This window comes from Monodon monoceros, unplaced genomic scaffold, assembly GCF_005190385.1.
Source record: "Monodon monoceros isolate NGI ecotype Baffin Bay Population unplaced genomic scaffold, NGI_Narwhal_1 Super_Scaffold_13, whole genome shotgun sequence".
NCBI lineage: Eukaryota > Metazoa > Chordata > Mammalia > Artiodactyla > Monodontidae > Monodon > Monodon monoceros.
This window is the reverse complement of record NW_021703769.1, coordinates 14844024-14869775: the sequence shown is the minus strand read 5'-3', so window position 1 is coordinate 14869775 and position 25752 is coordinate 14844024. Positions and strand designations below refer to the sequence as shown.

At 49.2% G+C, this 25752-nt stretch overlaps 2 protein-coding genes across 2 annotated transcripts; one reads left to right on the top strand and one right to left on the bottom strand.

Annotated features, from left to right (window-relative positions):
- The first annotated feature begins 679 nt into the window (after positions 1–679).
- Positions 680–5359, top strand: LOC114894702 (serum basic protease inhibitor-like). Its single transcript, XM_029221677.1, has 3 exons — positions 680–764; positions 4358–4549; positions 5007–5359. The coding sequence occupies exons 1-3, from the start codon at positions 680–682 to the stop codon at positions 5015–5017; spliced, it is 288 nt and encodes a 95-aa protein (XP_029077510.1). The 3' UTR covers positions 5018–5359.
- Positions 5360–20386: 15027 nt separating this feature from the next.
- On the bottom strand, positions 20387–25687 carry LOC114894807 (serum basic protease inhibitor-like). The gene is made up of 3 exons (XM_029221852.1): positions 25585–25687; positions 21251–21443; positions 20387–20788 (listed from the first exon to the last, which is right to left on the bottom strand). The coding sequence occupies exons 1-3, from the start codon at positions 25676–25678 to the stop codon at positions 20755–20757; spliced, it is 321 nt and encodes a 106-aa protein (XP_029077685.1). The 5' UTR covers positions 25679–25687; the 3' UTR covers positions 20387–20754.
- Between the last annotated feature and the right edge of the window lie 65 nt (positions 25688–25752).

Below are 25752 nucleotides of genomic sequence, written 5' to 3'. Positions count from 1 at the left end.
CCCCTCTGCCCACGCCCCTTACTCTTTTTTCTACCCAGAAAATCAGGGTTTGTCTCCCAGGAGAACATTGCCTCCCCGCCCCCGACCCCCCCACCCCCCCATCCCCCGCTCAGCTTCTGCTTGGACCAGTGCCAGGTAAAGAGCAAGTTCCATCCAGCTGAGAAGCTGTGGCAATGGTTGCAGGAAGGTGTTCTGTACCACACCTGTCTTCTGAGGTTAGTGAATTTGGGGTGGGGGTGAAAGGTATTGATGCCCAGATGCGATGACATCAGCAGGAGGCTGAAAAGGAGGACCTGAGCTAACACACTCCCATTCATTTATCTGTCCTTTGATTTGCTCTCATCCACCCACTGACCGGCCATCACCTGCCATGCACTGCTCTAGGTGCTGGGACGCTCCCTGAGTCAACATATTGGACAAAATTCCACGTGTGGAATCACAGTCTGTGTTTCCATGAGACCCACAGGCAGAGTCAAGTCTGAGAAGCGCTCTTACTGGGCATTTGGCCCCAGCAGGCAGAAGCAGGTTAGGTGGGGAGATTATGCAATAAACAGGACCCAGCCCAGCTCCACCCTTTCCTCACTCCCCTCCTCACTGCCTGTCCCACCCCTCAGCTGGGGTATGAAAAGCTCTGTCAGCCCCCAGCTTTCCTCAGAAGCCGTCCTGCAAGGCCACAAGCATGAGCCGGCTCTGCCTCTCCATCTCCCTTCTCGTCCTCCTGGTGGCCTGCACCCCAGGGTGTGAACAGAAGAGCCATGCCAGAGGTAAGTCCCGGCTTACCTCTCCTCCACAGGCTGGGCTGGGGGGTGGGGTGGAGTGGGAATGAGGCGAGTCCATGGGAGGGGCTGGGGAGCAGGGTTGGGGTGGGTGCTGACAGCCTCTCTGGATTTCTCCTGGGAAGTTGGGCAGTTTTAACTCCAGGGACATTTCATGACTCTCAATAGGAATCATTATGTTTCAGCTTTTTAAAAAAGGAACCCACCAAACCGTACCAGACCAGGGACTCTATCTCTGAGACTCTCTGTTCCTGGTCACTGCCTGTCCCTGAACCTCACTGTAGTGTAATGAAAAGATCCATATTTGATCCTTGTCCTGGTTCCTGGCCCAGATGTCCTGCAACCATTGGAATTTACTGTCTTCTGTATGGTAATGCGATGAGTCAAGGAAGGGGACCCAGGATAACTTAAGGATGGGGCCGGTCTCCAAGAAGTCTCATCACGTGATTAGAGAATTAGAACTTTCAACCTGTAGTACTTCTGGGGAGAGGAGAGGCTAAGTTCTGAGGCTGAGTTCAATCATGAGTGACCAATGATCAATCAATTTGCTGACCTACTGAAACCTCAATAAAAACCCCTAAACTTTGGGGTTTTGGAGAACGTCCAGAGTGGTGAACATTCAAGGTGATGTGAGGGGAGAGTGTCCTGAGAGGGCATGGAGGCTTTGCACCCCTCAACCCCCCTTTGCCCTATGCGTCTCCTCCATTCAACCTGAGCTTCAACCTTTGTAATAAACTGGGAGCAGTAAGTAAGGGGCTTCCCTGAGTCCTGTGGGTGGTTCTAATGAATTACTGAAAATGGGAAGTGGGGTCATGGAACCTCCGAATTTATAGCAAGTTTGTCACACGTATGGGTGACCCCGGGACTTGTGACTAGCATTTGAAATGTGGGACTGAGCCCTCATATTGTTGAATCTGCACTGGCTCTGCGGTTTTAGTGTCAGAAGTGAATTGACTCGTGGGACGCCCAGTTGACGTTGCAGAATTGGTTGGTGTCAGTAGGGACACCACATATTTGCTCTCAGGGACAAAACCCGGAGTCACTCTCCCCTTTAATTTGGTGACTGTGGCTCGGGGGCAGGGTTGTGTTTAGTATGCGTCGGTGCTCCCAGAAACTCTTACCAGTTATCTGTATTTTCAGAATTCCTGGCAGAATCAGGTAGTTTATCAAATGGGTTGTGACATGATAGTATCGTGGTGACCTAAATACTTACGTGCTGTGTGTGCTGGGGCAAGTCGTCTGTGGTTTCCTCACCTGACTGGGGACACCTGTTGCACAGGTTCTCTGAAGGGATAACCAACCAATCATGAATTTCATAACCAATGATGTCCATTTTCCCCCAAGATGTATTTATCTGGAAGACTTAGTCTACTTTTCTTTCCCGTCCCAGCCCAAAATATTTAGGTGTCAAGTAATGATTATTTCTCTATTATTAAAATTCATCAGAAAAGTGTGGGGCAGCTGAGCTTCTGCTCTGCCTGAGGCAACTACAGGGAGGGCAAGAAATCTAGCACTGCTGTGAGTTTGTTCGTGGGCCCAAGGCTGTTTTTTTTTCCAGGCTGGAACAATATTACTCAAAACTCAATGCCCTTCCCCTTGCCCCCCTGTCTATCACTTTACTATCCTCTCAAAATATAGAATGTTAGAGCTCGATTCATAGTTATATAGACTTGCCTCATCATTAAACAGACTTTTCACTAACAGCAATTCAGTGATATCCATTCTATTCAATGAACATACGCTTAGCATGAGCATGAAATGGGAGGTCAATTCCATTAACAATATTTCTCAAGTCCTTACAAGCATAGTTCTTGATGTGGGGAAACAGCTGTACACAAAATAGCAAACTAACTTGCCTCCTAAGAGGGAGACAGATCACAGAGAAAGGGGAACCTAATATGCCAGGTCGTGATGAATATTTTGAAGAAAGAGAGTGATGGGGATAAAGGAGGCTGTGCTTTCCACAGACTGGTCGGCAAACCTTCTATGATAAGCAGGTGCTGGAGCAGAGGCTTCAGTAAAACGTGCCTGGTGTGTTTGAGCAGCAGCCGGGACCAGGGTGGCTGGAGCTGAGTGGGGGGCAGGTGGGGAGCGGAAGGGGATGAGGCAGAGGGGCCATGGGGCAGGTCGTGTAAGATAAGAGTCAGAATTTGACTGAGAGAGATGAGGGCTTGGTCATGGGAGCAATGGGATAGGATTCAAGTTGTAACAGGGTCCCTGCGGCTGCAGTGTGGAGAGTGGCCTCTAGGGGGCAAAGGGCAGAGACAGAAGCCCATGGGCAGGCTGCTGCAGGGGTGCAGGTGAGCCACGATGGAGTGTGTACCTATGTTGTTCCCTGGGTCGATGCCAATTCTTCTGAATAACATGAATGCCTTGGTCTGTTGAGGGTTTTATGCAGGTTTTACTACCTAGTCATGATTCATTAAATCATTGGCCTCTGGTGATTGTTCAACCTCCAGCCCCTTTCCCCTCCCTGAGCGGGGCTGGGGGAGGCCGTAGCGGAGGGTGGGAATGTAAGTTCCAACCCTCTGGTCAGGCAGTTAGCTCCTGTGGCAACCAGCGCCCATCCTCGGGTTACTAGGGGCTTCCCAATAGTCAGTCACCTCCGTCCCACAACAAAAGACAACTTATAGCGCTCTTCACTTTGGCAATTCCAGGGGTTTTAGGAGTCTGTTACCAGAAATGGGATGAAGGACAAATATATATTTATTATAAGTCACAATATCAATATTCCCTCAATATGCCATTATTCCAGTCCCTATGAGGTAACCAAAGCTAACACACCGTTGTGTTTTCTTTCATGCCTTTCTCTGTTACATCGTGATTCCTTCACACTTTTTTTTTTTTTTTGGCTGCACCACTCAGCTTGTGGGATCTTAGTTCCCTGACCGGGGATTGAACCTGGGCCCCCTGCAGTGGAAAAACGGAGTCCTAACCACTGGACCACCAGGGGATTCTCTTCACACTTATTTTTTTTTTAATAGTGGAAACTTTCAACCATTCCATTAAGTACAGAGAATAGTATTATAAACCCCATTTACCCATCATCCAGCTTCAACAATTATCAACATGTGGAGAATATTATTGATGTGGGTCCTCTTTTCTTTGTAGACTCTTTCAAAACTAATCTAAGGTATTATGGCAATTAATCCATAAATACTTCATGAGGAAGATATAATTTTTTATTTTTTTTTTGCTGTACGCGGGCCTCTCACTGCCGTGGCCTCTCCCATTGCGGAGCACAGGCTCCGGACGCTCAGGCTCAGCGGCCATGTGGGATCTTCCCGGACTGGGGCACGAACCCGTGTCCCCTGCATCGGCAGGCGGACTCTCAACAACTGCGCCACCAGGGAAGCCCAGGAGATATAATATTTTAAGATGATTACCATATCGTGGTCACACCACAACATTAATAGTAACGTGTTGGAGCACAGGCCCTCGACTGGCCTTTTCACATTTCACACCCCTGCACCCCAACATTCGCTATTGCAAACAAGCTGGGTGTTGCTGTTGTTGACCTTATAGACCAAGCTTTGATGACCATCCTCATAACTGACCTAGAGTCCCTCCCATCCTTGCAGACCCACCGCCTGCCTTCTGCCTGGAGCCTCCCTACAAGGGTCCCTGCAAGGCCATCTTTATCAGGTACTTCTACAACGCCAGCTCCAGGCTCTGCGAGACCTTCATATATGGCGGGTGTGGCGCCATGCAAAACAACTTCTTGACATCAGAGGACTGCATGAGGACCTGTGGTGGTGCTGGAAGGCCCTGGAGTAAGACAGGGGCAGGCAGGGTGGGAGGGGAAGGGCTGGGGAAAGAGGAGGGGCTCAGGGGGCCACCCACCATTCACAGCTGCACAGTGTCTTTCCTCCTCGCTGCCTCCCAGGACAAGTGGCTCAGTGTCCTGTGAAACCACACACTGAGCACATCCTCCACGGGCCAGCTTGGCAGAAGGTCACCCTAGAAGCCCCGTCATGAGAATCTGAGCCTCCTCACATGCTCCCCTTTTTCAGATGGGAACACTGAGTCAGCCACCCTACAGAGCAGGTCTGCAGAGCTCCTGAGCTCCCCACCTAGGCTTGGAAAACTCACTTCCTTCTTGTTGGTCATCCTGGTCCTGGGAGGACTGTGGTTGCTCATTTCTGGGATGGTCTAGGACCCAACAGAGTGTACCGTGTCCAAGTCTGGGGCTTCAGAGATGTCATTCAGCCAGTCCCTTTCTTTTTGCAGAGGACCTGTGAACCGTGCTCCTCCAACATGCTGAAGTCCAAGGAGGACCCACGCAGGGCTGGGCTGTGGCTGCTTCTGAAACAGTTCAGCCTCCCCGGCTTCCTTCTCAACCCTACCCTCCTCAGCAGAACCTTGCCTCTTTCCTTCCCCCCGTGGGTCTACTTGCTTTAGCTCTGTCTCATCCAGTCGGCTCTAAGCGCCATGAGAGAAAGTCTTCCCTTTGTCCCTAGCGCTTAGCATGGTTCCTGGCACAAAGGAGACGGTCCATAAATATTTGAGGAAGGAAGGAAGGAATGCAGGAGCACATTCCTCATGACTGGAGTGACTGCAAGGCCTGGGATTTGAAGCAAGTATTCTAACCCTAACCCTCATCCTCACTGCATCCTCACCTTCATCCCCCACCCCACCATCACTGCTCTTCTTGTGGGTATCGTTGGTAGAATTTCTGGAATCTAGCTCTGAGAATCAGTGATGGCAGAGGTCTTTTCATTAAAGAAGTCCCTTTCCCCCACCACGATGTTGAACATTTTCCTATCTGTCATTTAAAATTCTACATCCTTATAATCCTAATTCCTAATTGAGCTAACTTGCGTGGAATCTGATTTTTGCACCTAAGAACCTTATCCAACACTGTCCACGGAGATGGTGGCCCTTCTCATTATTCTGCAGAGCAGTGGACTCCTCCCCTTTTTCTGCCCTTAGACTGGGCCCTACCAAGTATTGGAAGAAAACCTATTGCAATGCCATCTACCTCTTAATGGACACCCCAAGCTACAAAAATATCTGGGAGACACCGCAACATGAAAGCTTTCTTTCTTTACTTCTTGGGCCAGGTCAAATTTTGGGGCAAGTTGTTCTCCTGGACTCTTAGAAGGACAAAAGAAGAAGCATGAGGTTCAATTGTCCATTTTTCCAAGGAACACCCTTCCGCAAGGTCATCTGTATGGAGAGGGGGCTTCTTACTTCTGTTAAAGAAGGACAACTACCCTTTTTTGTGAGACTGGCCATGTGCCAGGCTCTGCGCTTGTCATTTTCCCCAAATTATTTGTTTGTATTTTCCTAATGATACTGAGAGGGAGGAAATGGGAGCATGGAGATGTCAGTTAGCTGGAGGATTAGTTTCCTGGGGCTACTGTGGGAGCCAAGGTGGAGGCTCTGGCTGTCACCTGAAGACGTCAAGGCCAGCCTCCGAGAAGAGGTCAAGGCCAGCCTCTCTGAAGAGGTCAAGGCCAGCTTCCCTGAAGAGACGATGTCTGAGCTGAGTTTGGAAGGGTGAGTTGGATTCTGTCAGGTAGAGAGAAGAGGGCAAACAGGAGCTTTGGGGCAAGACAAAGAGGCAGAGATGAGAACAGAGATTCTACATCCGTCCATGTCCCAGGTCGGAGTCTGTGTTGGTTTCCAAGTAGCCTTTGAGCATCACGAGGAGACCCCAACTTGTTCCTCGAAGTCCACCCAACCCTGAACACGATGAACCTGGGAGTCCCCCTGTACAGAGTAGGGGAACAGAAGTTCCCTAGGAGGGGTGGGGGAACCACTGTATTTGCATGAGAGCCCTGGTTCCACAGCTTGAGTTTTCCGCTCCCTCCTGCTAGTCCCAGCTCCTGAGGGGAGTGAGGCAGCCGCTTTTGTCATCTCTAAGAAACAGACCCATTAGAGCTGAGCCATGTGGGTGTGTAGAGGTACCAGTGGAAGAGAAATTAGGTTTTGGAAAAACACTGGAGAAGGCTTCTGAATAATTAAATGTTAAATTTTCATAGAAGGTAGCTAGTCAACCAGCCTCAGTGTTTTTTACCTCCTGCTAGGGGGAGCCCACGTTCTCTTGGGCAGCAGGTACCAGCTGGTAGTATTGGTGAATAGAACACTCTTCTGTCCTGTTGAGCCTATAAGAGTCCCCCTCCTCTCTGGCCCTGTGTTTCCGCATTGGTCCTGACTCTGCTCCTAAGAACCCTACAGACAAATTCTGCTGTCTTTGTTAGTTCTACAGACATTAGGAGATGGCCGTCAGGGAAGTACCCCTCCACCACCACCCAAGTCTCTTTTAGTTTCTTAACATTTGCTAAGTCCCTTTCACCATCTTTCAGATTCTCAGGACTCAGAGTTAAGGGAATGACTCTTTAGAGCTCCCTACAATGTATGCTGCTAGATTGGTTGGCACCTTCCTGAGGTGCCCCCTCACTGGGCTGGAGATGAGGTTAGTGGAAGAATAAGAGGATGGTCAGTAGGATCACAGCTCCCGGGTCACCCTCCAGTCTTTTTTTTGTAATTTATTTAATTAATTTATTTTTGTCCGCGTTGGGTCTCTGTTGCTGCGCGCGGGCTTTCTCTAGTTGCGGTGAGCGGGGGATATACTCTTCGTTGCGGTGCGCGGGGGCTACTCATTGCGGTGGCTTCTCTTGTTGCAGAGCACGGGCTCTAGAGCGCAGGCTCAGTAGTTGTGGTGCACGGGCTTAGTCGCTCCGCGGCATGTGGGATCTTCCCGGACCAGGGCGCGGACCCGCGTCCCCTGCATTGACAGGCGGGTTCTTAACCACTGCGCCACCAGGGAAGCCCCACCCTCCAGTCTTGCTTTTCCCAGTAGGTCAAGAGCTGCGGCAATCAGATACTGTAGAAATATGAACACCTAAGTGAGGTTGGCTGAGAGGAGCGGGTAGGATGTAGGTGGGGCAGGAATCCAAGGCTTATGGAGGTATCTCCCAGGATGCACCCCACTTCAAGTTCATTATTAGACCTTCCCCGCTGCAAGGCGTTGTGGGAATGACTTGTTTAGAATCCACTGGGTTCTCAGTCAAAAGGAGGTCCCAGCTCTCCCAAGCCAAGCCACTTTGACAATGTTTTCATGCCCCTGCCTCTAGGAAGACGTGAGCTGGAGAGACCTTTGGAGAACAGTGTCTAACTGCATCACTACAGATGCATAGAGACTCACACAGCAGGGTCTTTAAATATGAGAAAATAGAAAGAGCTGGTTCTGTCACTTACTACCTTATAGTCTTGGGAATATCTCTCCAAATCTCTGAGTTTCTCTTTCCTTTTTTTACAAAATAAGGCTAATGATTCTACCTGTCAACGTCTCTAGCCACACACCTCCAGAAACACTCCTGTTCCTGGTTGAACCAGTTGGGTTTATTACTCACTACAGCAAGGAGAACACACACCTTGGGGAACCACCTAGCATCTCATTAAGAGGATGTTAGAAAAGACCTAAAGAAATGTGCTATGGTTGGGTGATTTGGGGAAGGTTTCAGGAAGCTGGCTCTGCTCTGGATGGATGCTGTCAGGAAGTGGGGCAGTTCTCTGACTATGTATCTTAATCTTAGCTCTAAGAAGAGAGGACAAGATAGAGTTTAGAGCTGTATTTTGTAAAGCAGCATCAGTCACTCATATGAGGCAGAATAGGGAGATGCTTGGTCATTTTGGTGGCTTGTTAACTTAGCTTGTTTTGTCTATGTTCAACCATGATTACAGGGTGTCCATTTATTTATTTATTTATTTAGTTAGTTAGTTAGTTAGTTATAGCTGTGTTGGGTCTTCACTGCGGCATGCGGGCTTTCTCTAGTTGAGGTGAGCAGGGGTTACTCTTCGTTGTGGTGCGCGGGCTTCTCATTGCGGTGGCTTCTCTTGTTGCAGAGCACGGGCTCTAGGCGCGCGGGTTCAGTAGCTGTGGCTCATGGGCTCTAGAGTGCAGGCTCAGTAGTTGTGGAGCACAGACTTAGTTGCTGCACGGCATGTGGGATCTTCCCAGACCAGGGCTCGAACCCGTGTCCCCTGCATTGGCAGGCAGATTCTTAACCACTGTGCCGCCAGGCAAGTCCCACTTTTTGTCTTAACCCATCATGGGCACAGAATGACTTTGTCTGATACTGACATCCTATAAAATAGTTAATGTTCAGCAGAGACATAAGGCCAACTGTGGTGCCCGGTCAGCTCCTGGAAATCAGGGCTCAGTAGTTGTAGCTCGCAGGGTTTAGAGCACAGGCTCAGTAGTCATGGCGCACGAGCTTAGTGGCTCTGTGGCATGTGCGATCTTCCCGGACCAGGGTTCAAACCCGTGTCCCCTGCATTGGCAGGCAGATTCTTAATCACTGCGCCACCAGGGAAGTCCCATGGGTTTGTATATTTGTGAAGACCATGTTGGTTATGGTGCTAAAGTGTTTTGAATACCATAGACCAAAGCACTTGCCTAAAAGCACATAGACTTTTAGTTTTCTTGATTCCTGACTCCTTTTTAAATGTGCCACCTACTGCATTAAAGAAAGGAATAAATAGTCTTTGGTTTGTAGTGTCACCCACCTTTCATAAGTCCCTCAGGGAGTCCCTCAGTGTCCAAGGGGCATCACTGTCTGTTTCCTGAAATGGTCCCTTTCTTCCTCAGAGGTAACCTAAAGCCCTCTTGCTTCAGTGATAGGTCTCATCCAGGTCAAGTCCCTTGCCCACCCCATCCTGCCCTTTATTTGACCCTCTGGTTCCTCAAAAATGTAGGTGGGGTTGGGGACTTCTGCTGGTTCTCTTTGGGCTCAAGTCACCAGTACCTCAACCATTAGGAACCACATTTTAAGGAAGGCCCTTCCTGCCCCCTGGTGGCAGCAGTGGGGCCTGGTGGGATTCTCTGAAGGCTGTAGGGAGGCCCCCAGGGCCAGAGACGGAGATATCCAGGGAGACTGAGATTTGTGGTCCTAGGACAGGAGATGGGCATCCTCTGAGACTAGGACTCTGGTCCCTCACTGCCCAACCGCCTCCCAGGCACAGGAGCAGAGAAATCAGGCGTGTGCCCCGCGCTAGAGGTGGACCTGAACTGCACGCAGGAGTGCCCCTCGGGTGGGGAATGCGCGGCCGACCTCAAGTGCTGCCAGGCCAGCTGTGCCACCGTCTGCCAGATGCCCAGTGGTAACCCCAGGGGCCTCCACCAGGCAGGACGGGAGACGGTACTGGTAGGAGGTAGGAGCATCTGGTTCGGGGAAGTGGGGTGCTCCCAACTCTGGGACATCTGGCTGGGTGGAAGGAGACGGAAGCAGTTCAGCTGAGGCACTCCCTCCAGGGACCTTGGGGAGACAAGGCATCTGAAGTGCAGCGGGGGGAAGGGAGACCCCTGCACCTGGCTGGATTCAGTGCTCTAGTGCATGTCTTTGCTTCTGGGACACAATGTGGGGACTTTGTTGCCTGAGGTCTGGGGACCTGGTCTGAAGACTCCTCCCTGTGGGCCAGAGTCACAGGGCAGCCAGAGGCTGCAGAGGGGACTGACTCCCAAGGCCTAGGACACTCGTCCCACTCCGAGTCCCCCTCCCGGGCCTCCCCCACTCCCAGCACCTGACCTGGCACCCCGAATTCCTCCATTCAGGCAGAAAGAGACTTTACAGATTTCGGAGACCACCCAGGCCATCTTAAAGATGTGGAGTAAGCATCTGAGAGAGACGGGTTCTTGCCCAAGGTCACACCGCCATCCCTGGCTGGGCAGCAGTCCAAGCAAGAGGGTTCAGCTTTTGCCTGCGTGGTTTGAAGAAAGTCGGGATGCCTCCCTGAGCACCCCTCCCCCTTCCTCCTCTTTAACACCCTCTCTTCCACTCTAAGTTTTGAGTGAGAGAAAGCATGTGAAGCTTGCCTGTCATAAAAAGCACTTGCTGGAGTTTAAGACTGGCCAGCAGGCCATGGGAGCTCCCATCAGGGAAGGAAGCGTGGAATCCAAGCTTTTCATTTTTCAGAGGCAAAAACTGAGGGCCAGAAGCAGGGATATGACCTGGGTCCCAAAGTGCTGGGGTCACTGGTCTTTACCCAGAATCTAGCCCCTGTGATGCTCCCTGCTTGTTATTTGTCTGAAGATGCCCCCCAGGGGATGGGAAGGTTTGTAATTAGATACTCAGTCACTTGAGCAGGGAGATGGGAGGTGGAGGGAGGACAGGCCCGTCGGGGACCCCTGTGTCTGGGGGCCTCTAACCTGGACCAGAGGGAGGAGGACATTGGGAGAGAAAGATAGACACATGAGAGAGGAGGGGGGAGAAAAGAGGAGTCTCTGCTGTTAGGGGGAGTCTCTGCTGTTCCCTGGTCTCAGATGGACAGACTGAGGCAGGAAGAGAGGCAGGACCAGAGGGCCTCCTGAGCTAGAATTCTAGTTGTGCCATCTGCTGGTTGTGGGTCCTGAGCAAGTCGCTTCACCTCTCCGAGCCTCTGCTTCCTGGTTGGCAAAATGGGATGAGAATCCCAGATGCTGTAGGGTTGACATGAGGCTAAATGAAATCATACATGTGAAATGTCTCAGGAGAGAGTAGACCCTCCACACACACTGGCTTGTTTTGCGAGTACCCCCCTCCCTCTGAGGGATTCTCCATCTCTGGCCCTGGTGCCCCCTATGGGCCTTCAGAGAGCCCCACCTCCAGGCATAGGGTCCCTGCACCCCACACAGGAGTGACCTAGCCCTTGGCCTCAGAGCCCTCAGTCCTTAGGTGACCCCGCACAGCTGACTGTCTAGGAGCTTCTGATCTTTAAGCAGGAGGTCCCCTCTCTGGCCACTGAGTCTCAACCCTTAGCACAGAGCCTGCTCTCAAATGTCAGCCTTCAGTGTCTCCCCACCTCCAGCACATTGAACCCTACACCTGAAGCTCCAAGGGTCACCAATTTTAGGCACCAGAGACCCCCAAATTTTATTCACCATGGGTCTCCCCACTCTGGCCCTGGGGATGCTCGGTTCTCTGTTCCCAGAACTAAGCCTTTGCCAGACTGTGCCAGGCCTCTGCCCGCCCCACCCACCTGGGAGCTGGGGGCAGGCTCAGCAGCAGGCCAAGGAGGAGGGCGGCAGCGAGGGGACCAGGGCTGCACGTAGGCATGGTGCTTGCTTGCGGCGGGCGCAGGAGCAAGGGGCTGCCCAGGTGGAGGTTTTAACGGTGTGCCTCGGGGGTAGGTGGTGGGGGAGTAGCCTTGGGGGGGTAGATCTGAGTCAGCTGGAGTAGAGGGCTCAGCAGACAAGGCAGGTGGGCCGGCTGCCACCTTTGCCATTTCCCAGTCCCCGGGGATCAGGTGTCACCCTGGCCCCAGTGGGAACCAGAAACCTAAGCTGCTTCCAGGCCGGGTGCAGCTCGACCAGCTGCAGCTGGACCCTTGTCCATTCCTGCTTCCCCACCTCCTTCCTGGGGCCCGTGGGCAGGGCAGCAGGAGGCCAAGAGCTAGACTCAGGGGTTCCCATTCTGAGACTGAGAGGTCCCATGGGAAGGTCCTACCCAAGTCCCATTTGAAGCTGTAGAGAAAAAGTTTGATCCCAGGTCTCTATCCCACCAAGCCCTTGTTTTTTCCCTTCCATCATATATATTGCCCAGGTGTCTCCTTCGTGACACATCTAGGGTGCACAGTTGGTGTAGAGAAAGTAACGAAAGGAGCCCTCGACACTAGCCTTGGGGTGAAGGGTCTGGGTTTGTCTCCCACCTCCACCACCTCCCAGCTGAGGGACCTTGAATGAATCACTTCCTTGTTCTGAGCTGTCACGTTGTCATCTCCAAAGATTGGTGAGTGGTGGATTTCCCTGGGTGGTGCAGCGGTTAAGACTCTGAGCTCCCAATGCAGGGGGCCCGGGTTCAATCCTTGGTCAGGGAACTGGATCCCACACTCACGCCACAACTAAGAATTCATATGCTGTAACTAAGGGGCTGGCGAGCCACAACTAAGAAGCCCGCCTGCTGCAACTAAGACCCTGCTCAACCAAATAAATAAATAAATAAAATATTTTTTAAAAAAAGATGTGTGAGTGGTCCAGAAGTGGTGTCTCCTGTTAGTAAGGAGACTGCTGAGTATACAGCTTTAACGTGCAGGCTGGTAAATGCCAAAACACAGTTACCCACCAAGAAGTGCCTTCAAACTTCCTTTCTGACCCGAAAATCTGAGGTCTGGGGACTTCTCTGGTGGTCCAGTGGGTAAGACTCCACACTCCCAATGCAGGGGGCTCGGGCCTGATCCCTGGTCAGGACACTAAATCCCGCATGCCGCAACTAAGAGTTTGAATGCTGCAACTAAGACCCGGCTCAGCCTAAATAAATAAAAAAAGATTACAAACAAACAGACAAAAACCAAAATCCAAGGTCCTTAAGCCCCAGGAGGTCTTTGCTGCTGGAGGGCAGAAGGGGGGCAGTGACCATTGGGATGACAGGTGAGTCGGAGCTGGTGACAGAAGCACATCCAGCCACTGTCCCCACAGATGGGTCCTGAGGGAAAGAGGTGAGAATGCCTCCCCAGTTCCCATGTTCAGCCTGGGGACTGGAGACAGGTGCTGGTTGGGAGGGGCCAGGGCTGTTTACTGTGAGCACAGGGAACAGTCCACAGCCATGACGCAGGAGCCAGGTAGGGGCACAGCCCAGGGCGGCTCCTGGAACTCGGTCTCGGGCAGCAGAAGACACTTTGATGAGCAAATGGTCTTAGCCTGTGGACCCAGCTGCCTACTGGACCTTCAGCCTCAGGCACTGCTGCCGACAGCTTTCTTCTGGCACCTAGCCAGCTCCCCAGGCCAGGAAACTGCTTGACCTTACCCCTCCCCAGCACTCTTGGGCCACCCTGCTGACTTGATCTCTTTTACAAGAATGTGGATTTTCTGAAGCCAAGGGGATGGGGCGGGGCACACGGATGGAGGAGAAAGTTTTTGCCTAAATGTTTTACCGGCGCTGTGGACTCCACATTGACCAAACTGAACTCTTTGCCCTTCCCGCAAGGACTTGCTTCGCCTCCCTTCTCCCAGGAAGCTCCCTGCTGTCCGTGCTTCTTCCCTTTCCTCGCCCCCGGGAGCAATCTCGTAGCAAAGCCTGTTGGTCGTTCCTCCTCACTGCCTCCTCTGCAGCCTCTGCCCTCTGCTGAGTCCAGGCCCCTCCCGTGTGCCCTCTGGACACTTGTCACTGAAACAGGAGGAAAGGGGGCAGTGTACATAGTCATAGGACATGACAAAAACTGGTTAGGTCCAAGATGGCAGAAGATTCGACTTGAGCCTCATTGTACGCTCATTGTAATACATTAGCATATGCCAAATGACACACCCACCAGCGCCATGACAGTTCCAAGGCCGACCATCAAAGGTCAAAAAGTGGGCTGTGGCCCAATTCCTGGAAATCTCTGTCCCTTCACCAAAATAGTTGGAATAATCCTCCCACTTTGAAACTACCCAGCCCATAAAAACTAACCACACCATATTTCGGGGCCTTTTGCCTCCTGAGATGACCCACACTCTGTCTGTAGACTGTGCTTCTCCCAAGGCCGTTCTCGCATTTTGGGATAGACCGAATTCTGTCTATGGAATGTGTGTCTCTCTAAATAAATCCATTTCTTATCTATCACTTTGTCTCTCACTGAATTCTTTCTGTGATGAGACTTAAAGAAACTGAGCTTCATTAAGCCCCGAGACCAGGTGTGTGATTTCAATTAAAAGACCATGGGTTCAAGTCCCAATCTGGGTCACACGGTTTCATCACGACCCCACTGCCTCGGCCCCGCCCCTCATCTCCATCCTCCACCAGGGCCTCCTAAGATGTCCAGGTCCTTCCTGTGGCCTCGGGTAAAGCCCCAAACTCTTAGCTCATCTCACAGGGCTCCTCAGGCCTGGTCCTTCAAGTCTACACCCAGTGCCATGTCGTCCCGTCCTCCCACACATTCTCACACACCTTCTCCTCCTCGTTCCTCTCTTGCTTTTCCATGTGCTGAGAACTTTCCCCACCTTCCTCTCAGGACTCTTGCTCATCCCTCAGGTCTCAGCTGAAAGTTCACTTCCTCAGGGCATCCCTCCATGCAACTCCCACCACCTCCACACTTGTCCAGCCCCCTGCTAACCCTCCCTTCACACCCTGTGCTTCCTTCTCAATAAAGTGATCACATTTCTTTCTTTTCTAAAAATTAATTAATTTATTTATTTTTGGCTGTGTTGGGTCTTCGTTGCTGCATGCGGGCTTTCTCTAGTTGCGGCGAGCGGGGGCTACTCTTTGTTGCGGTGCACGGGTTTCTCATTGCGGTGGCTTCTCTTGCTGTGGAGCACGGGCTCTAGGCACGCGGGCTTCAGTAGTTGTGGCTCGCGGGCTCTAGAGTGCAGGCTCAGTAGTTGTGGTGCACGGGCTTAGTTGCTCTGCGGCATGTGGGATCTTAGTTCCCAGACCAGGGCTCGAATCCAATTTTTTTTTTTTTAATTTTTAAATTTAACTTTATTTATTTTTTATACAACAGGTTCTTACTAGTTATCTATTTTATACATATTAGTGTATATATGTCAATCCCAATTCATCCCACCACCACCCCCACCCCGCCGCTTTCCCCCCTTGTTGTCTGTACGTTTGTTCTCTACATCTGTGTCTCTATTTCTGCCCTGAAAACCGCTTCATCTGTACCATTTTTCTAGTGGCAGGCGGATTCTTAACCACTGCGCCACCAGGGAAGTCCTATGACCACATTTCTTATTTGTACATTATCTCAGAATTTCTTGCTGGAAAATGGACTACAGGAGAGAAGAGACTGAGTCAGCTTTGTGTACTTCAGTAGCTGAATAAATATTTTAAATTAATTATTCATGTTAACCTATGATTTATAAACCTGCATTGTGTACAACAACAGCTTTTAAAGGCAGCTACCAAAAGACTTCAATATTCCTGCCTCACAGGGAAGGGGGTGTGCGCAGCTTCAGGTGGAGGGCGCACTTCCTCATGCTGCCTCCAGGGGGCAGGCAGGGCCTTCCTTAAAGTGTGGTTCCTAATGGCTGAGGAACAAGTGACCTGATCCCAAAGAGAATCAGCAGAAGCCCCCAATCCCACCTACATTCCTGAGACACCAGAGCGTCAAATAAAGGGTGGGATGGGGTGGGCAAGGAACTGGAACTGGGTGAGACCTATCACTGAAGCAAAAGGGCTTTAGGTGACCTCTGAGGAAGAAAGGGACCATTTCAGGAAACAGTGACACTCCTTGGGCACTGAGGAATTTCCTGAGGGAGCTTATGAAAGGTGACATCCCCCCCAAATTCTATTTGTTCTTTTTTTTAAAATGCAGTGGGCGGCACACTTTAAAAGCAGCCAGGGGGGCTTCCCTGGTGGTCCAGTGGTTAAGACTTTGCCTTCCAATGCAGGGGGTGTGGGTTTGACCCCCGGTTGGGAAGCTAACATCCCACATGCCTCGGGGCCAAAAAACCAAAACATAAAACAGAAGCAATACTGTAACAAATTAAATAAAGACTTTAAAAAGTCTGCATAAAAAAAAAGAAAAAAGAAATCTAAAAGCAGCCGGAAACAAAGGAAACTAATACCTCATGTGCTTTTAAAAATGGGGTGGTCACAAAGCACTGAGCTGATCTCCCTGTGCTATGCGGCTGCTTCCCACTAGCTATCTATTTTACATTTGGTAGTGTATATACGTCCATGCCACTCTCTCACTTCGTCCCAGAGGGGTGGGATAGGGAGGGTGGGAGGGAGACGCAAGAGGGAAGGGATATGGGGGTATATGTATACATATAGCTGATTCACTTTGTTATACAGCAGAAAGTAACACAGCACTGTAAAGCAATTATACTCCAATGAAGATGTTAAAAAAAAAAAAAGTGGGTTGGTCTGCACACACAAAAATAAACTCAAAATGGCTTAAAGACTCAAACGTAAGACATGATACCATAAAACTCCTAGAAGAGAGCATAGGCAAAACATTCTGACATAAATCGTACAAATGTTTTCTTAGGTCAGTCTCCCAAGGCAATAGAAATAAAAACAAAAATAAACAAATGGGACCTGATCAAACTTACACGTTTTTGCACAGCAAAAGAAACCATAAAAAAAAAAAAAAAAAGAAAAGACAACCTACGGAGGGAGAGAATATTTGCTAATGATGCAACAAACAAGGGCTTGCATCTGCGTAAATGCAAATCAAAACTGCAGTGAGGCACCACCTCACACCGGTCAGAATGGCCTTCATTAAAAAGTCTACGGGCTTCCCTGGTGGCGCAGCGGTTGAGAGTCCGCCTGCCGTTGCACGGGACACGGGTTCGCGCCCCGGTCTCGGAAGATCCCACGTGCCGCGGAGCGGCTGGGCCCGTGAGCCGTGGCCGCTGAGCCTGCGCGTCCGGAGCCTGTGCTCCGCAGCGGGAGAGGCCACAACAGTGAGAGGCCCGCGTACCGCAAAAAAAAAAAAAAAAAAAAAAAAAAGTCTACAAATAACAACAAATGCTGGAGAGGGTGTGGAGAAAAGGGAACCCTCCTATGTTGTTGGTGGGAATGTAAGTCCATGCAGCCAATACGGAAAAAAGTATGGAGGTTCCTTAAAAAACTAAAAATAGAAGTACCATACAACCCAGTGATCCCACTCCTGGGAATATACCCAGATAAAGCTATAATTCAAAGAGATACATGCAGGGACTTCCCTGGTGGCACAGCGGTTAAGAATCCGTCTGCCAATGCAGGGGACATGGGTTCGATCCCTGGTCTGGGAAGATCCCACATGCCATGGAGCAACTAAGCCCGTGAGCCACAACTACTGAGCCTGAGCTCTAGAGCCCGTGAGCCACAACTACTGAAGCCCGCGCGCCTAGAGCCCGTGCTCCACAACAAGAGAAGCCACTGCAATGAGAAGCCTGCACGTCACAACGAAGAGTAGCCTCTGCTCCCTGCAACCAGAGAAAGCCCACGTGCAGCAATGAAGATCCAACACAGCCAAAAATAAATAAATTTATCAAAAAAAAGAAAAGACTATAGCCAAAAAGACTTAAAAAAAAATGCACACCTATGTTCATAGCAGCACTGTTCACAATAGCCAAAACATGGAAACAGGGGCTTCCCTGGTGGTTGAGAATCTGCCTGCTAATGCAGGGGACACGGGTTCAAGCCCTGGTCTGGGAGGATCCCACATGCCGCAGAGCAAGTAGGCCCGTGAGCCACAACTACTGAGCCTGCGCATCTGGAGCCTGTGCTCCGCAACAGGAGAGGCCGCGGTAGTTAGAGGCTCGCGCACTGCGATGAAGAGTGGCCCCCGCTTGCCACAAATAGAGAAAGCCCTCGCACAGAAACGAAGACCCAACACAGCAAAAATGAATAAATAAATAAACTCCTACCCCCAACATCTTCTTTAAAAAAAAAACAGAAAGCATGGAAACAACCTAAATGTCCATTGACAAATGAATGGATAAAAAAATGTGATACATATATACAATGGAATATTACTCAGCCATAAAAAGAATGAAATAATGGCGTTTGCAACAACATGGATGGACCTAGAGATTATCATACTAAGTGAAGTAAGTCAGAAAAAGAAAGACAAATACCATATGATATCACTTATATGTGGAATCTAAAATATGACACAAATGAACTTATCTACAAAACAGAAACAGACTCATAGAACAGACTTGTAGCTGCCAAGGGGTTGGCAGGGAAGGAGAGGGATAGACTGGGAGTTTGGGGTTGGTAGATGCAAACTATTACATTTAGAATGGATAAACAACAAGGTCCTACTGTATAGCACAGGGAACTATATTATATCCTGTGATACACCATAATGGAAAAGAATATAAAAAAAAGAACGTCTATGTGTGTATAACTGAGTCACTTTGCTGCACAGCAGAGACTGGCACAGCACTGTAAATCAATTATACATAAATTTTTTTAAAAAGTGGGTTGGTCAGAAGTATTCAAAGAACTTCAGCACCATAATCCATGTAGTTCCCAAAGTACCCGTGTTTTTCTTAAGGCAGATACCAGAATCCTATTTTGCAAAGAAAGAAACTGTGGCTCAGAGAGGTGAAGGGACTTGCCCAAGATCACACAGCAATATCCATACCTACTGAAGTCAAATTCTTCTAATTAGTAATAAGTCCTCTTCCATTACACTGTTATAAAATAATAATTATTAATATATTAAATTATTTTTTACAATTTGCAACTTAGTTACTACCATTATTGTAATCAGAACAGTCATTCATTGAGGGCTTAGTCTCAACACTTGTGCAAAGCATTTTACAAATATCACATCCTCTTAATTCTCACCATAATTCTCTGAGATTGATAGAGAAGGAGAAAAGCAACCTCTGATTCGGGGGCTGACCTGGCACCATCACTGGCCTTAAGTTCTCCTGATGAATGTAAACATTTCACAAGACATCAACGTCAAACAAGGCCATCCTGGGACCATGATATATCATGACAAAAATAGGACACTCTGTAATCATGTTTAAACACAGACAAAAGCAGCTAAATTATACAAGCCACCCAAGTGACCAAGCATCCCCCTATTCTGCCTCATATAAGTGACTGGTGCTGCTTTACCAAATACAGCTCTAACTGCTATCTGGCCTTCCCTTCTTAGAGTTAAGATAAAGATACCCATTCGGAGAACTGCCCCACTTCCTGACAGCATTCATCCAGAGGAAAGCCAGCTTCCTGAAATCCTCCCCAAAATCACCCAGCACAAGCCCACGTCCTGTAAGTTCTTTCTAACATTCTCTTAATAAGATACCATATTGTTTTCCAAGGTGATTCCTATTCCTTGCTGCAGTGAGTAATAAACCCAACTAGTTCAACTAGGAACGGGAGTGATTTTAGTGGTCTCTGGCTAGAGACATTAGCAAGTACAAGCATTATCCTTATTTTATAATTAAAGAATGTAAAGCTCAGAGATGTTGAGAAATTTGCCCAAGACTACAAAGAAGTAACAGAACCAGCACCAATCTGTATCCTTTTTTATTTAAATACTACACTTGCTGTGGTCCCCGTGACTCACTTTCCTCGTCTGTAGTGAAGCAGATACTCTCTGTTCTCCAAAGGTGCCTTCATCCCACATCTTCCCAGAGTCAGGAATAGGAAAACATTGTCAAAGTCACTCTACTTGGGAGAGCTGGGACCTCCTGTGTTAGGAAACTCAGAGGGCAGCTAAGTGACATCACTATGTCGCATTTCCTCCCTTGAAGGATTCTTAGGATGATTAAGCGAAGAATGCAGGCAAAATGCGAGCACAGAGCCTGGCGCACAAAAAGGGTAGTTGCCCTTCCTTAACTGTAGTAAGAAGCCCCCTCCCCACATGTGACCTCAGGCCAGGGGATGCCTCGGAAAAATGGACAATTAAGCCCCATGTTTCTTCTTTTCTCCTTCTGAGAGTCCAGGAGAGCAACGTGCACCCAAATTTGACCTGGCCCAAGAAGTAAGGAACGAAAGCTTTCATGTTGAGGTGTCTGTCCCACGGGTTTTTGTGTAGCTTGGGGTGGCCATTAAGAGGTAGATGGTGCTGTAATGGGTGTGCTTCCTATACCTGGTAGGGCCCAGTCTGAGGACAGGAAAAAGGGAGGTGACAACTGCTCTGCAGAATAATGAGAAGGACCACCATTTCCATGGACACTATCGGTTAAGGTTCTTAGTTGCAAACAACAGAATCCACTCCAGTTAGTTTAATTTGAACATGAATTTATTGGAATATAAGACAGACAGCTTGAAGCCACAGATAGGAAAATGAGCAACATCACTGTGAGGGAAAGGGGCTTCTTTATTGAAAAGACCTCAGCCACTGTGAGGAATGTGCACCTGCATTCATTCTTTCCTTCCTCAAGTAATTATGGACCATCTCCTTCGTGCCAGGAACTGTGCTAAGTGCTAAGGATAAAGGGAAGACTTGTTCTCATGGTGCTTAGAGCCGACTGGATGAGACAGAGCTAAAGCAAGTAGACCCATGGGGGAAGGAGAGAGCCAGGGTTCTGCTGAGGTGGGTGGGGTTGAGACAGACTCCGAGGAGATCACACTGTTTCAGAAGCAGCCACAGCCCAGCCCTGTGTGTGTCCTCCTTGACTTCAGAGTTTCGGGAGAGCACAGTTCGCAGGTCCTCTGCAAAAAGAAAGGAACTTGCTGATTGACATCTCTGAAGCCCCAGACCTGGACACCGCTCATCTCGACAGATCCTAGACTTTCCCAGAAATATGCAGCCACAGTCCACTCCAGAACCGGAATGACCAAGAAGAAGGAAGTGAGTTTCCAAGCCTAGGTGGGGAGCTCAGGAGCTGGGCAGACCTGCTCTGTAGGGTGGCTGACTCAGTGTTCCCATCTGAGAAAAGGGGAGCATGTGAGGAGGCTCAGATTATCATGACAGGGCTTCTAGGGGTGACCTTCTGCCAAGCTGGCCCATGGAGGATGTGCTCAGTGTGTGGTTTCACAGGACACTGCAGCCACTTGTCCTGGGAGGCAGCGAGGAGGAAAGACACTGTGCAGGTGTGAATGGTGGGTGGCCCCCTGAGCGCCATCTCTTTCCCCAGCCCTTCCCCTCCCACCGTGTCCTGCCCCCTTTCTTACCCGTGGGTCCCCACATGACCACCGCAGGTCTTCATGCAGTCTTGTGCTGTTGGGAAGTTGTTCTTCTTTGCAAAGCAGCCGCCATATACAAAGATGTCGCAGTGCCCGGACTTGGCATTGTAGAAGTACCTGATCTTCCGGGCCCTGCAGGGACCCGTGTGATGAGGTTCCAGGCAGAAGGCAGGCCGGGAGTCTGTTGGAATGGGAGGGGCTCTGGGTCATTTATGAGGGTGGCCATCACAGGTTGGTCTACAAAGTCAACAACTGACACTACCAGTTTGCGATAGAGAATGTTAGCGTTTGGGGATCTGGTCAAATTGAAAAGGCCATTTGACAACCTGCTTTCTGGGACATTAGTATTAATGTTGCTAGGCGTGACCATGATATGGTAATCATGGAAAAGTTTATATCTCCTTCATGAAGTATTTAAGATTAACTGGTATGATGCCCTTGATTAGCTTCAAAAAACTACCCATGTTGGGGCTTCCCTGGTGGCGCAGTGGTTAAGAGCCAGCCTGCCAATGCAGGGGGCACGGGTTCGAGCCCTGGTCTGGGAAGATCCCACATGGGGCGGAGCAGCTAAGCCCGTGCGCCAAAACTACTGAGCCTGAGATCTAGAGTCCGCCAGCCACAGCTACTGAAGCCCGTGCGCCTAGAGCCCGTGCTCCACAACAAGAGAAGCCACTGCAATGAGAAGCCCGCGTACCACAACAAACAGTAGCCCCGCTCACCACAACTAGAGAAAGCCCACGCGCAGCAATGCAGACCCAACACAGCCAAAAACAAACAAACAAAAAACTCTACCCATGTCAATTATAGCTCAATAAAGTTGGGAAAAAGAAAACTCTACCAAAGGAAAGGAGGACACAGGTAAAAAATATTCTCCATATATCAATAATTATTGGAGCTGGTACCTGGGTTTTATAATACTATTCTCTGCATTACTTGTATGGTAAAAGGTTTCCACCATTAATAAAAAAGTGTGAAGGAATCAGGCTGTAATGGAGAAAGGCATGAAGAAAACATACCAGTGTGTTCACTTTGTTACCTCATGGGAACTGTATAAATTGAATATTGACACTATATTGATATTGTGATTTATAATAAGAAATATATACATTTGTTCTTTGTCATTTTCCTGGCACGGAGTTCCTAAAAACCTTGGTATTTCTTCTTCTTTTTAAGGAATTTTTTTGTTTGTTTGTTTTGTTTTATATTTATTTATTTGGCTGCACCGGGTCTTAGTTGCAGCATGCAGGATCTTTTAGTTGCAGCATGCGGACTTCTTAGATGTGGTATGCGAACTCTTAGGTGCGGCACGCATGCGGGATCTAGTTCCCCAACAAGGGATCGAACCTGGGCCCCCTGCATTGGGAGCAAGCTGTCTTACGAACTGGACCACCAGGGAAGTTCCTAAAAACCTTGGTATTTCTTAAATGCTGAGAGCAATAACGGTGTCTTTTGTTATGTGAAGTAGGTGACTTTTGGGAAGAACCTAGTAACCCCAGAATAGGCTCTGGCTGCTAGGGGAAACCACTGCCTGACAGGAAAGTTGCAGCTTTCATTCCTGCTCTCCTCCAAGGCCTTCCATCCACAGTTCCCCAACCCCAAACCTCAGAGACTGGAGAGGAGCTGGAGGTTGAATAGTCACCAATGGCTAATGATTTAATGCATCATGACTAGGTAATGAAGCCTCCATAGAAACCTAAACACAGCAAGACATTCATGTTATTCAAAAGGACTGGCATCGACCCAGGGAACAACATAGGTGCACGTTCCATCATTGCTCACCTGGACCCCTGCAGCAGCCTGCTCCCTGGGCCTCTCTGTCTCTGCCCTTCGCCCCCCAGAGGCCATTCTGCACACTGCAGCCGCAGGGATCCTGTTACAACTTGAGTCCTACCCCTTTGCTCCCACGACCAATCAGTGACTCCCCATCTCTCTGAGTCAAATTCTGATTCTTATAAAGTCCTACTTGCCCCCATGGCCTCTATGCCTCATCTCCTTCCACGTCCCGCCCCCCCCGCACCCACTCAGCTCCAGCCACCCTGGTAATTGTTGCTGCTCAAACACACCAGGCACGTTCTTTCTGCAGCCTCTGCTCCAACGCCCCCTTATCACAGAGGGTTTCGCTGATCAGTCTACGGAAAGAGCACAGCCACCTTTATCCCCATCACTCTCTACCCTCAAAACACTCATAACCTAGCAGAGTATTCCCCCCTTTTGCTATTGTCTGTCTCCCTCCTAGAAGGCAAGGTATTTTGCCATATTTTGTCTACAGTTCTTTCCCCACACCAAGAACCATGCTTCGTAGGGACTTAATATATGTCAAGGGAATAAATCTTCCATTTCATGCTCACGCCAAGTGCACAATCACTGAATAGAATGGATATAACTGAATTCCTGTTAGTGCAAAGTCTACTTGATGATGGGGAAGGTCTACATAATTATCAATCTACCTTTAACATTCTGTATCTTAAAAGGATAATAAAATAATAGTCAAAAGGGGACAAAGGAGGGACTTCCTTGGTGGTCCAGTGGTTAAGACTCTGTGCTCCCAATGCCGGGGTCCGGGTTCAATCCCTGGTCAGGGAACTAGATCCCACATGCTGCAACTAAGAGTTTGAATGCCACAACTAAAGATTCTGCATGCTCGCATGCTGCAACTAAAAGATCCTGCATGCTGCCACTAAGACCTGGTACAGCCAAATAAATAAATATTTTTTTTAAAGGTTGGCAGGACAAGGGAAAGGGACTTGAGCCTTTACTAAGATTATATCAGCCTTGGTCCCAGGAGCAACTCACACAAGTGTTGTGTTTCTTGCTTTCCCTGCAGTTGCTCAGCTCAGTGGTCCCACGTCTTTCTGATTAATTTTAATACTAAAGGAATAATCATTATTTGACACCTAAATATTTTTTCTTGCCCATAGGAGGTGGGTAGAGAAATTTTTTCAGATTAACACATCTTGGTGGAAAACGGATAAAATTGGCCGTGAAATGTGATTAAACTCTTTAAATTCATGACTGGTAAGCTGTTCAAAGAACCCATGTAACATGGTTCTCCTGTTCAGTGAAGAAACTGCAGAAGACTTGCCCCAGGACACACAGCATGTGGGTTGTAGGGTCAGGACAAGATACTATCTTGTCACAACCCATTTGATAAACTATGTGATTCTGCCAGGAATTCTGAAAATACAGATAACTGGTAAGAGTTTCTGGGTGCAGTGTCCCATGTTCATTACTCCCCTATCGCTGAGTCTCACCTAAGCCCCCGAATCACAGGGAAGAGTGAGTCTGGGTTTTTCCCTGACACAAAATATGTGGTGACTCTACCAACATTAACCAATTCCCCAAACATCCACTGGGCATCCCACAAGCCAATTCACTTCTGACACTAAATCTGTGGAGTTAGTGCAGATCCCACAGGTTGAGGGATCAAGACTGTCCTTACTTCAAACGCCAGCCACGTGATCCCGAGTTACACTTGTAACCCACTGGCTAAAAATCAGAGGTTCCATGACCCCACCTCCATGTTCAATAACCAATAGAGGTGGTGACCGAAATCAGGAAAACCCTTTACTTACTGTTCTCAAGTTATTATAAAGGGTAAAGCCCAGGGACAGCAAAATGGAGGAGATGCGCAGGGCAAAGGGGGAGTAGAGGTGTTTGGAGGCCCCGTGCCCTAGTGGAGTGCACCCCCTCATAGCACCTCTCTGTGCTCACCACCCCGAAAGCTCTCTGAACCCCAATATTTATGGATTTTTATTGAGGTGTCAATAATAGGCATATTGATTGAATCATCGGTCATTGGTGATTGATCTCCATCTCAATACCCTCCCCTCTCCCCAGAGGTGCTGGGATGTGGGGTGATGAAAATTCTAGCCTCTAAACACATGATTGGGTTTTTCTGGAGATAAGCCCCACCCTGAAGGTCTCTCAGGTCCCATTCCTTTACTCACCTCATTGCCATAAAAAAGACAGTAAATTCCAGGAGTTTCAGGAGGTCTGTTCCAGGAACCAGGGCAAGGATCAAATATTGATCCTTTTATTACACTACAGTGAGGTTCAGGGACACGGCACTGACCAGGAATAGAGAGTCTCAGAGATGGCATTCCTGATCTGGTAGAGGTAGGCGGGATATATATTTAAAATTTTTGACTTTTAATTTTTTTCCTGTTGAGAGTCATGAAATGTCCCTGGAGTTAAAACTGCCCAACTTCCCAGGAGAAATCCAGAGAGGCTGTCAGCACCCACCCCAACCCTGCTCCCCAGCCCCTCCATGGACTCCCCTCATCCCTCCCCAGCCTGTGGAGGAGAGGTGAGCCGGGACTTACCTCTGGTATGGCTCTTGTGTTTACCCCCTGGGGTGCAGGCCACCAGGGTGCCCAGGAGGACGAGGAGGGCGATGGAGAGGCAGAGCCGGTTCATGCTCGTGGCCTTGCAGGAAGCCTTCTAAGGAAAGCTGGGGGCTGACAGAGCTTTTCATATCCCAGCTGAGGGGT